A 12,521-nucleotide genomic window follows, 5' to 3' on the forward strand; every position below is an offset into this window, starting at 1 on the left:
TATAGCAGGAAAGGGAATATTTTCACAAAGTGACCATTTTCCCCTCTCTTCTAGACAAAGAGCATGTCCCATCACTTGTTCCTGACCTCGAAATTGGACATTGCCAGGCGCCAGCGTTTCCCAGACCGCTTTGTTGACGACATCGCCGCACTTGTGTGTGCCATCAGTGCAGACATTGCCAGCCGATACCACAAGGTAGCCCACAAAACTACACCACAAGAAATGAACTGATGAAAGGCAGCTAAGCTGTACTTCGCTTTCCTTTTGGTATCATACATTCCTTTTATCAAGCCGTATGCATCTCTCCCTCTCTCTCTCCTCATGATTACATCTCTCTCACAGGATGTGGAGCTTGTGGAGAGGTTAAATAGCAGTCTCGCCTTCTTCCTGAATGACCTGCTGTCTCTCATGGACAGGGGCTTTGTGTTCAACCTCATCCGCTCCTACTACAAACAGGTGCCTGTTTCCCCCTCCTCATTTTCCTTTAATCCCATTGAGCCCACGCACATTGTCAGACCTCTTTGACTGTCTTAAACAAACGTGTGTGTTAAACAGATTTCCAACAAGCTCCACACAGCACAGAATCCCAGCTCTCTGAATGCCCTGAGGATGGACTTCACTCGTATCGTCTGCAGCCACGAGCACTACGTCATCCTCAACCTGCCGTGCTCGACTCTCAGCCCTCCAGCTTCCCCCTCCCCCTCCACCTCCTCAACCACCTCACAGGTACTGGAGCAGGCTGGAAAATGCATTTCAACTAGTATATCGCTGTGTTATTTCATAATTAGGTTGGATTTGTTTTGCTGTATTTTTTTTTTTTTAGCCATTCCAGAAAAGATCATCAGATAAACACCTAAAAATGTAATTTGATTCAATCTACTGATATCGCTCTCCTATTCTGCTATCCTTCTGCTCACTCTTACTCTTGTATTTGTTGTATCCGTAGGGTTCAGCATTTTCCAGTATGGTCCAAGACCAGGGTGTAGCCACCATGTTTGAGCTCTCCGTCCCTTTTCGACAGCAGCACTTCCTGTCTGGCCTGCTGCTTACAGAACTCTCTCTTATGCTTGATCCTGAAGGAGAAGGGTAGGCTATTATTAGCTGCCAATACAAAAGTCATTCATTTCCATTCAGTTTTGCCATAAGGATAATCAGATTTAATCCTGAAAATGAATATATAATATGGCATAAAGCATTGTATGTGTTTGCTCTACCAAAAGTATTGATAAAGTATTTTTTACCCACAGGGTTTTCTTCCTTCATAAAAAAGCCATTAGTGCTGTTCACTCCCTGCTGTGCAGCCATGATGCAGACCCTCGGTACAGGGACCCCCAGGTCAGAGCACACATCGCTCAGCTCTACCTGCCCCTCGTCCCCATCGTCATGGAGACCCTGCATCAGCTCCACGACTTCTCCGGTCAGACAAACATACAGTATATGCAACCCACTAATACTGTTATAGCTGTCCGCCTCCTCAAGATTCTCGAGTTTCATTTTCAGTATTATTGCACCTGAGAGTGTTTTTTCTTATTTCGTTGCAGACTCCTCGCCTGCTCGGGTCCGCCATGCCTCAGCCCACGCCGACGATGCTGACCCAGACGGTAGCAACACTATCAGTCAGTCTGTTGCCATGGCGATCGCCGGCTCCCCTTTGCCGCATGCCAAAGCCAACCCGTTCGCTCTGCCCACAGTGGTGAGTGATAGCGGCAGGGGTCAGACTGTTCCCCCGGGCCCTACAGACTGACAGGTCACAGACTGGCCTCTGTGTGGGAGGCTGCTGCCTCTGTTTGACAGACGATCACTCTGGCCTTTCTGTAACTCCGCACAAACACTCATTCAAAAAGCATTTGCATTCTTCGTATGTTCTCCCTCTCTGAAGTACAACTGCTCATCTTAGCCTGTAGGTGGCTCTCTGTCCATTTTCTTTATAACTCGCTGTAAACAGCCATTTTGTGCTATTCTGAAGCAGATTTAAAGACAGGCACTGAGTTTGTATGTTTGTCTTCACCAGGCTGGGCGACAGGCCAGCTCACTGTCTGCTGAGTGCAGCAGGACTCTGTTGGTGTGTTTCCTGTGGGTGCTGAAGAATGCAGATGCAGCTCTCCTGGAGCGCTGGGTGTCTGATTTGTCCGTGCTGCAAATCAACCGCCTGCTGGATCTGCTGCATCTCTGTGTCTCCTGCTTTGAATACAAGGTACATTAACCAGACGCTGTCACTGAAATATCCAGCCCAATCCAATTTTCAGGTACTTAATTTAGACATGCCAGCGCTGCAGTACATTATTACACATATGCCAGTAGTTGTTTCAAGAAAGTTTACTGTTGTGACTCTCAGTAGTGCGGCTTGATGTTTTGTTTTGCTTCCAAAGTAAATATTACCAATCAGTTAGTTTATTTTTTACTCTCCCCAACATTGCTGTTTACTGTAGATTTTTAATGACTTGTCTTTTGTTTTATTTTTCCCTGCCATGTTATGGTTGGTGGTCGTTTTAGGGGAAGAAGGCTCTGGAGAGGATCAACAGCCTGACGTTTAAAAAGTCTCAGGACATGAAGGCTCGTCTGGAGGAGGCCATACTGGGCACCATTGGAGCGCGTCAGGAGATGGTCCGCCGCTGCAGAGGTAAGGAACATGAGAGCGCTGTTGTATGTGTGCGTGTCTCAGAGGTTGTTAATACATCTGTGTTAATGGAAATTGTGATTTGTTTGCACTTCCAGAAAGGAGTCCCTACGGCAGCCAGGAGAACGTCAGATGGAGAAAAAATGTCACTCACTGGAGGCAAAATACAGACAGAGTGGATAAGTATGTGTATACTTAAATATAAATCTTACCTGATGTTTGCACAATTACTGATAGATTTCTGGATTGGAATTTAATAATACATGGTATTTATTATTGTTAAATAACACCTCTAACCAGGACTAAGGCTGAGGTGGAGCAGGAGTCGGTGGTGGATGGAAACTTAGCTACAGAGGCCTCTCTGGTAGTACTGGACACACTGGAGATTATAGTCAAGGTAAAACAATGGAATAATATTACCACGCTAAATGCCGTGACCTTTGCATGACACATACTGTAGTACGTTCTATTTTATGTAGAATTTTCCTCTGTGTAATTTGTTGCATCTCTGTCCTCTTTCAGACTGTGGTGGCATCAGAGCTGAAGGAAAGCGTGTTAGGCGGGGTGCTGAGAGTGCTTCTCCACAGCATGGCAGGCAACCAGAGTGCCCTCTTCCTGCAGCACTGCTTCACTACACAGAGGGCTCTAGTCTTCAAGGTGCATATTGTATAGAGCAGCGTTTCCACTGCAGAAACTTTCCCTGGGCACTAAGAACTTTTTGAGGAAGACCAGGGTCTAAGTGAAGTTCAAGGGAGATTGTTTTACCCCCCCCCCCCCCCAAAAAAAGTCCCTGCTCAAACACAGACACCGCGGCTGCTTCAACTAGTGTACCGCTTCATTCATAAAACAAGGAAGTACTCAAAAGATTTTTTTCATTATTTGTTAAGGTTAAAAGTAAAGTTAGGCTTTGTTGTCGACTTCCGGACTAGTTTTTAAATAGAGTGAGAGAAAAAGAGAGAGAGATAGCAAGAGTGAGCAAGAGAGAGAGAGATTGGCAGTGGTTGAGTGAGTTAGAGAGTGAATGGAGAGAGGGAGCAGCAGTAGCGAGAACAAAGCCAATGAATGAGACAAATGAAACGTTATTATCTGATTGTTTCATGGTGGTTATGTTCTAAAGTAAAAATAAATAAATAACCACCAAACACTCTGCTGATTTATTTTGGAGACAGACGCTCATTATTTTCCTCCTCTGCATTCCTCCTTTTTATTCATTCGTTACATCCAAATCATGCAGCAGTAAATACAAAGAACAACAGGACAAATCTGTGTTTTTTTTCTTCATGTGTGAATACTGCGACTCAAGCGTCACCTTCATTTTTTTGATTCATCATGGGTCTAATTTGTTGGATCTACCTGATTCCTCCAATGTGGTGGAAACACAAACAGGATGCACAACGGATACTTTTAGTTCCTGAGATTAATTCCTCTGGTTCCAAAGTACCTGGAACTTTTGGTCCAAACGGGGCTTATGTTTTAGTGAGTCAAGTGTCTCTATTATAGTTTACTGTTTAGTCTTTTGCTACAATCTCATATTAATGTAGCGTGAAATATTGTCCCAGTAACTGGACACACAAGTTATTTTCCCCCACACTACTTTGCTCTTCCCTTTCATACTTATTAGGGGAAACCTAAATAGACACTGAAACAATCATTGTGCGAAAAAAACTCCAAATAAAAGAAACAAATATTAAATCATAAGGCGTATATGAAGTGAAAGAATGTGTTTTTGTTTGAAGTTCCCAGAGATGCTGTTTGAAGAGGACACTGAGCTTTGCGCTGACCTGTGCCTGCGTCTCCTGCGTCACTGCAGCAGTAGCGTCGGCTCTGTCAGAAGTCACGCCTCCGCCTCTCTTTACCTGCTCATGAGGCAAAACTTTGAGATCGGAAATGTAAGTCTAGACACTGTTTGTACACTGTAGGTAAAACGTATTTTGAGATCTTATTAGGGACATGAAATATATCAAGAGAACATGTACAAGATTTCTGTGGAATAGATGCTATAATAATCTGTGAGTCACAATCTGTCTTATTTCTGCCCCTGGACCAGAACTTCGCACGAGTAAAGATGCAGGTCACCATGTCTCTCTCCTCACTGGTGGGAACATCACAGAACTTCAATGAGGAGCATCTTCGTCGGTCGCTCAAAACAATCCTGACGTATGCTGAAGAAGATCTGGAGCTGCGTGACACACCTTTCCCAGAGCAGGTATGTGACAACCATCACACTATCTGTTCAACGTCCACATCTGGAGCTGCTACAATAAAACTGAACTGACGGGCTGTGTTGTACCTTTGACGCTGAAGGTCCAGGATCTGGTGTTCAACCTGCACATGATTCTTACTGACACTGTGAAGATGAAAGAACATCAGCAGGATCCAGAGATGCTCATTGACCTAATGTACAGGTACTGGAATGCATATTATTAAGGCTGGCTCACAAAAATAGTTTCACAATTAAAACCCCTGATATTCACACTACTTTCTTTCGTTTTCATATCAGGATTGCCAAGGGCTACCAGAACTCCCCAGACCTACGTCTGACGTGGCTTCAAAACATGGCAGGGAAGCACTCAGAGAGAGGGAACCATGCTGAAGCTGCCCACTGTCTGGTCCACAGCGCCGCACTGGTGGCAGAATACCTCAACATGCTGGAGGATTGCCGCTACCTACCAATCGGTTGTGTCACATTCCAGGTCAGTGCATACCGTTAAACTGAGTGACTCATTCTACTTATAAACAACACAAGTGGGCAGCAGTACGACGGTTAGATAGGAGGTCGTCCCAAAACTAGAGCATCAACATTCAGGCCTACTATTGCTGAAACAGGGAAATGAAAAGTTTTTGTGTTGTTTGTTTTGACTTCTCTGTTTTTTTCCCCCTCAGAATATTTCATCCAACGTGTTAGAGGAGTCAGCAGTATCCGATGACGTCCTGTCTCCAGAGGAGGAGGGGATTTGTGCTGGGAAGTACTTCAGCGAGTCTGGCCTGGTGGGCCTCCTGGAGCAAGCAGCTGCCTCTTTTAACATGGTACGACTCACATTCTCCAACCACATGGTGACAGACTGCATGTTAACGCAGCACAAAATTACATCATTAATATGGCTGCAGGAACGTTATGTGATAGAGGGCTATGTATAGAACTGGCTTTCCATTGTGCTCTTAACTCCAGGCTGCCATGTATGAGGCCATAAATGAAGTGTACAAGATTCTTCTGCCCATCCATGAAGCCAACAGAGACTTCAAAAAGCTGGCTACTGTCCATGGGAAGCTGCAGGACGCCTTCAACAAAGTCTATAACCAAGTAAGTTGACCTAAAGTCACCAGTAACTCGCTATCTTGAAGAGAAAATAAACTTTATCCTGGATTCCTTCTTATATACTTTTTTTTTTCTTCTTAACTTCTCCAGAGTTCAGGATGGGAGGTAACAACTTATCATGGTCACAACTTATTTTGTCATATCAAGTTTATCTCATTCATTTGCTAATTTTATTTTATATTGACAATGTTTTCTCTCTTCTCTGTTGCTCTGTCTCTTCTTCCCTGCTGTGTGAATTACTGGTGAGTGACACACAAGTTGCTTTCACAATTTGACATAGTTGAGTTGAACTACTGTTACAAAAGAGTTTTTATTCCTATTTGCCTCCTTGCTACAGTGGCGCAACTACATTTCAGCCTAAATATATCTTTTCCCTGTGTCCCAGAGCAAATGTTTTTCTATTACTGAATATTCTGTCATATTTATACAGTAACAAGAGAACAGTCATTTCAGCCTTTCAGTCTATGTATTGCTGATGCTTGAAAATGAAATGGGGAAAGTGGCAATGTCTGGAAAAATAAGTGACTGGGTGTAAAATCTCAAAAAAAAAATCACATAACGTGTCTGCAAAATCCATGAATCTAGTTGTTGATAGAGCACATTGATACTTGCAGCTTGATTACATCAAAACTATCTTGTTGCTCTAATTTTTACCTTGTTAAGAGTTTATTTTATGTGTTAACAATTATTTAGGCTTTCCTATGTTACTAGAATACGAGGTCATGTTGCATAAGCTTTATGTCAGATAACTGTAACGCATTCAACCACTATATCTTCTAATTCTCTACTTCTTTAACACCCCTTTAGTGTCTAGAGAATGTTTGGGACCTACTTCCGGGTGGGTTTCTATGGCTGTCGGTTTGGAGACCTGGATGAACAAGAATTCGTCTACAAGGAGCCATCAATCACCAAATTAGCCGAGATCTCCCACAGACTCGAGGCATGTTAACTACTCATGTTATTAACAAAGGTGTCACTGATGATTTATGAGAGACCTGTTTCTAAAGATGACTCTCTTTGGTAAACAGGAGTTTTACTCAGAGAGGTTCGGGGATGAGGTGGTGGAAATTATCAAGGACTCCAACCCAGTGGACAAAAACAAACTGGATCCCAACAAGGTAAAATGATATGTTTACGGTACATGTGACTAAGAAAAAACACTACAGATTTGGTCAAAGGTATAACTGAAGTGTGCTTGTTTCAGGCCTACCTCCAGATCACCTACGTCGAGCCTTTCTTCGACACATACGAGCTAAAGGAAAGAATCACCTACTTCGACAAGAACTACAACCTGCGTACCTTCATGTACTGTACTCCCTTCACTCTGGATGGCCGCGCCCACGGTGACCTGCACGAGCAGTACAAACGCAAGACCATCCTGACAACATCTCACGCCTTCCCTTACATCAAGACACGTATCAATGTCATCCACAAGGAGGAGGTGGGTGTCTGCCTTGGAGGGATTTTGATCAGTGGCAATACTGACCGAGGAATGAAAAAAAAAAGAAGAAGAAACAATGTGAACTCATGCTGTTGTTTTTGGTTCTCCAGATCATTCTTGTCCCTATGGAGGTTGCCATTGAGGACATGCAGAAGAAGACCCAGGAGCTTGCCTTCGCCACAAATCAAGACCCTGCCGACTCTAAAATGCTGCAGATGGTGCTGCAGGGCTGTGTGGGCACCACTGTCAACCAGGTGCTTGTTTAGATACATACAACTGACAGGGAGTATAACTGTTATGAACTAAAAATGTCAAAAGTCCTCATCTTCCTGGAATATAAATCCCATCTAAATGGGGTGTAAAGTCTGGGTCAGTATTTTAAGTAGTGACAGACATTCCTTAGCAGATATGTAACGGTCCCTCCCCCTCACAGGGCCCCCTTGAGGTGGCGCAGGTCTTTCTCTCCGACATTCCTGATGACCCAAAACTGTTTCGCCATCACAACAAACTGCGCCTCTGCTTTAAAGACTTCACTAAGAGGTGATGACACACTCCACATCCCAGATGTAGACAGCTGTGTAACTAATAAAAACAAATGCTAACTCCCTGTGTCTTCACCGCTCTTTCCATGCAGGTGCGAGGATGCCCTGAGGAAGAATAAAGCTCTGATTGGGCCAGATCAGAAGGAGTACCACAGAGAGCTGGAGAGGAACTACAATAAACTCAAAGAAGCTCTGGGTCCTCTCATCAACCGCAAGATCCCCCAGCTATACAGAACGCAACCGGCTCAGACAACGCAAACACAACGGTAACTCGAGACGTTAAACACACACGCCTACGCACAGAGACACACAAAAATAAGCTCATGCTGCTTCTCCAGAACTCATCAAACCTACACTCAAGTAGAAGAGAAGCATAACACCAAACTTTATCATATTCCAGGTCATAGACTGATCATGCACACACAACCATGTGAATTAAAAACTGTCACAACAATCCAACATTAATTAATAAAAAAGTTGGTGCAGTTCCTGTTTGAATATGGAAACTATCACCACATGTTTTTGTTTTAATCTGCTTTTGGCATCAGCTCTGTGTTCGCATGTGAAGGTCTATGGACTCCTGGTTTATGAGCAAAAACAAAGCTACAGTCGGCAGCACCTGTCAGTGATACTACGATACTGATGGCAAATTTTAATTTTAGATGTAGATGGATCTTCCAAAGTAACTAAAAATTAAGATATATGTTAAAATATTATACATTATATATAGAGGAGATTCTCTGCTCTGTAAACTGCTGATAATCAACACTGGATAAAATGATTAAGAATGATGATTTTACCTCATTCTTACTCTTTGAAAGCAGATACTCATTCAAAGCCATGCCGGCTTCTAGTGGCACACCACAAAAAGACATTATTTGCAGTTGTCACAGTAACTCCTTCACTACCTGGGTCAGAATTTATACCTAAAATAAATGTAAAATATAATAAATCAGTCACATTTCATACAATTCAATACTATATTGATTGCAGATATTGGGATACACTTTTCAGAAAATAAACTCTAGTAAAACATTCTTTATGGTCTTGCTTCTCTCCCTCGCAGGAACTCCTACAGTAGGTCCAGTCTCCGCAGAGTCGACTGCTGAAGCACAGCAAACTGGATAAGAACCCAGAACAACAAGCTTTACAAATTAGTCGCATCTCATCCCGTCTGTTCTCCCTTCCACCCCTCCCCCTCCAGTGCAACTGTCACAAGCACACACGCACCATCCTCTCTGTCGTCTAGCTCGTTATTTTACCCACCCACCACTTACCCAACCCCCCACCGCCACCCTGTCATGCCATAATCCCCCCCAACCCCTTCCACCACACACATGCAAACACACACACACACTTGTCACCTCTTTCCTTACTGGACCCCCAGTCACCACCACTCTCACACCTCCGTAAACCTCGGCTGTTTATACTGGAAGGTTATCTGCACTGTAAACATCGTCATTTGGAGATTTGGAGTAAGGCTCTGACTTGTCAGCGTTTAATACCAAGCTTTCAAAAGTAGTCTCATCACTGACAACCCAAAGTAATCTCTCTGAGCTTGAACTGGTTTTAACTTTGGGGTTTACAGGACTAGAGCTGCCAAACATATTTTGTATCCAAACCGTTGGGGTTCGTTCTTGAGTGTATCTGTTTTCCTTTTCCTTCCTAGTGTTTGTTTTTGAAGAGGCTGTAGGTTGTTAATTTTGTTTCGTGGCCTTATTTAATTTGAGATATTTTTTTCTAAACTATGCCTGGTAGTAACCGGTGCCAGACATGCTTATTAAATAGTCCAAGGGAGTTTTTTTTTTTTGTTATCAACAGACCAAATAACTGACATTCCTTCTTCCTCAAGTTGTCACATTTATCTGCCCATCTCTCATTATAAGAATTCATTATAGAGGAAGGTGGGATCATTCTGTCCAAGCTCAGATCTCAGGTCCCAGTCGGAGTCCAGCTGGGATGTAAAGCATTATTAGTGTGTGGGCTAAAAGGCAGAGTAGGATGTTTAAATGTGTTTGTTTTTTTTAACTGTGAAATTATGTTGTAATGCACTGCAGTCACATCAGATGTTTATCACAGAAGCACTGCCTTCGGCCCGGCCATCTCCTTCAGCCACACAGATATGTTCAAACTGTGACATTTACTAACATCCTGCAGTTCAGTCTGATGACTGACTACATTTTGCCTGTGTGGTGACTCTATTTGAACTGCTGTCAAAAAGCGCTCCAAATATCTTGTTATGTGTCCACCACCCTGGTCGTGGAAGATATATAGTCTATGTAGCCATTTTTCCAACTACTGTATCTATTATATTGCACTATTGTAAACAAACTGCAGCACATTAACACTGTAGCTACTAAAATATCTGTGCTTTTGTTATTTTATGAGGCTGGAAAATGTTTTTTTACCTAATTAGATGAACATTTTTTTTATTTATTTACAGTCTTTTTTACTGCCTACTATTAAATTTCTCTTCCTACACTTCTGGTCAGCTTTTATTTGTGGGACTACAGAGCCAAAGAACAGACACTACTGTAGAACCTGGAGTTGAATAATTGCTCATTTCAGTCACAGTAATACATTTATGAAACTGTTTTGTAGTGACAGTTACTTGAAAATGTGTAATAGGGGTTTTGTCTGTGCTCTTCAATAGTGACTTTATACAGTTGGTTTTGCATTACATTTAAAGGTAAGTTTATTTCATTTCCTCACAGTTTATGGTGGTGTCACATGTCAGACCAATGTAATATTATATAAGGGACCTAAATTTGGTTGATATTTATCTGTATATCATTTATTATTTCAATTGATATTATTGCACTATTGTGATGGTTATTTTTTAAGTAGTCAAATGTATTTTTGAAAATATATTTTGTGATCAATTCTTTATTGTAAATTTAAACAAACACAGAACAAAGTGAAAACAAATAAAGAAAGAAACAAATCTGTTTCTTTTCAGACAAATTCAGACTAACCATGTGTTAGATAGCATCGCCCATGAAGAAAATATTTAAAAAATAGGTAAACAAATGAAAAAACAGACCCATCTACCTTCCCATCTATCTTTACTGAAACTCTTTTATTAAAGTCGGAGTTTTAAGTCTTATTCTAAGGTTAAGGAGTCAATATCAGAAGCAAATATTTATAAACATTCATGGATATACCGAGATATACAGTACTTATAAAAATGTATTCATATTTTTCAAAATATTTAAATGTTCCCACTTCAGGCACAAGAGTACTTAAGTGGTTTTCAGTTCCGGTCTGCCGGACTCACCAGCGTTTTTTGTATGTTTGGTATTTTCTGGCTTTTTAATCAAAGGACTTTAACCAGGAACATCTGGTATGCCTGTGTGGTGAATATAAATTACCTGCAATTAACTAGCTGAGGGAGCAAGTGACTGTGATTTCAATGATTAGTTCACACACTGTAGTCCTTAGCAGCAAAGACATCCTGTCACTTAAAATCCTCAGTACATTGATCCTTGTGCTACATCATACTGCTTTCTGCATTCGCACAGGCATGCACTATTCACTAAAGTTTAGGTTACGTGGTTATAAGGACAAGGCAAAGATCTATTTGATCCAGATGTCTTCCTTGCCTTCGTTTTCCATAACATTACTCTAATATCCTGTGGCAGTAGGTGATCCACATTACAGCCTGCAATGTTTTGTCTAATTTACCAGAACCAATGGCTCCTTGTTCTTATTCAGGTATTTTACATCAACTTGAAATGGCTCAGCCGATCAGAGCTGAGAACTGGAGGTCTTCTAGTTAACAAGATCACTCAATCTCTTATTGTGTATTATATATAATTTATATAGGAATGGGAGGCTACATGTCAACTTTATCCACCTTGGTGAAAATATGATTTAAAATGGCTTTGCTTCAAAAACATCACAAACTACGGTGTGGGGAAACTGCATGTAAATAAAAATCACTGTGAATATAGGTTATATCTCAAAATCTTCACTTCTAAGTTGGGATGGTACTTATGATATTTTGTGGGTGTTCTTCATTTAAAGCATACGGTTGTTGCAACAATTAAAAGTGGGATTTTATTTTATGTTTAATTGTGTGTCTGTATGCAATCTCTTCCCCTCTTTTTTTTTCTTTGAAGGTGCAGGTCTTCAAATGTTTTTGGAGATTCTTGGAGTTCCTTATTTGTACTTGGAGAATCTTGAATGTTCTTGACAGTCCTTGTACTTGAGATGCTTCCTTGGTATTTTAAGGCCTTTACTTGACATCCTTTCACTGAGGTAAAGTACCTTGGAGGTCCTTGGACTTCCTTGTAAAGCCATAAGGTCATTGATGTCCCAAGGACATGTGCTTTGGAGGTTCTTTAATATCCGTTAAGGTTCCTAGAGGTCCTTAAACAGCCTTTAAAGACATCGAAGGTTAATGGAGGTCTTTGGATTTTCATGAGGGTTCTTCATTGTTGGGCCATAGAGAACTGTGGATCTTTGGGTGGATTTAGATCCTTTGAAAACCCCTGTAAGTAGAGCTGCCACTAACAATTATTTTCATTATCGGTTAATCTGCTTATTATTTTCTCGATTAATTGATTTGTCTTTAAAATGTTGCAAAATATTTTAAAATCCCTG

General features: G+C 41.6%; 1 protein-coding gene across 4 annotated transcripts in view; it reads left to right on the forward strand.

Annotated features, from left to right (window-relative positions):
- LOC122966341 (dedicator of cytokinesis protein 7-like) overlaps nt 1-10,397 on the forward strand; it is a 28,777-nt gene extending 18,380 nt beyond the window's left edge. For all 4 annotated transcript variants that reach the window (XM_044330463.1, XM_044330466.1, XM_044330467.1 and 1 more), the window contains 25 exons: nt 55-195; nt 343-456; nt 556-726; nt 947-1,086; nt 1,248-1,417; nt 1,542-1,693; nt 2,012-2,194; nt 2,494-2,620; nt 2,716-2,800; nt 2,918-3,014; nt 3,140-3,274; nt 4,354-4,506; nt 4,665-4,823; nt 4,922-5,022; nt 5,118-5,310; nt 5,501-5,644; nt 5,787-5,918; nt 6,024-6,038; nt 6,748-6,873; nt 6,962-7,051; nt 7,138-7,374; nt 7,485-7,628; nt 7,808-7,914; nt 8,009-8,182; nt 8,983-10,397. In XM_044330463.1, the coding sequence (XP_044186398.1) occupies nt 55-195; nt 343-456; nt 556-726; nt 947-1,086; nt 1,248-1,417; nt 1,542-1,693; nt 2,012-2,194; nt 2,494-2,620; nt 2,716-2,800; nt 2,918-3,014; nt 3,140-3,274; nt 4,354-4,506; nt 4,665-4,823; nt 4,922-5,022; nt 5,118-5,310; nt 5,501-5,644; nt 5,787-5,918; nt 6,024-6,038; nt 6,748-6,873; nt 6,962-7,051; nt 7,138-7,374; nt 7,485-7,628; nt 7,808-7,914; nt 8,009-8,182; nt 8,983-9,025 (3,333 nt within the window). In that variant the 3' untranslated portion in view covers nt 9,026-10,397. The remainder of the gene's footprint in view (nt 1-54; nt 196-342; nt 457-555; nt 727-946; nt 1,087-1,247; nt 1,418-1,541; nt 1,694-2,011; nt 2,195-2,493; nt 2,621-2,715; nt 2,801-2,917; nt 3,015-3,139; nt 3,275-4,353; nt 4,507-4,664; nt 4,824-4,921; nt 5,023-5,117; nt 5,311-5,500; nt 5,645-5,786; nt 5,919-6,023; nt 6,039-6,747; nt 6,874-6,961; nt 7,052-7,137; nt 7,375-7,484; nt 7,629-7,807; nt 7,915-8,008; nt 8,183-8,982) is intronic.
- Nucleotides 10,398-12,521: the final 2,124 nt, after the last annotated feature.

Source organism: Thunnus albacares, chromosome 17 (genome assembly GCF_914725855.1).
Source record: "Thunnus albacares chromosome 17, fThuAlb1.1, whole genome shotgun sequence".
NCBI classification, from domain to species: domain Eukaryota; kingdom Metazoa; phylum Chordata; class Actinopteri; order Scombriformes; family Scombridae; genus Thunnus; species Thunnus albacares.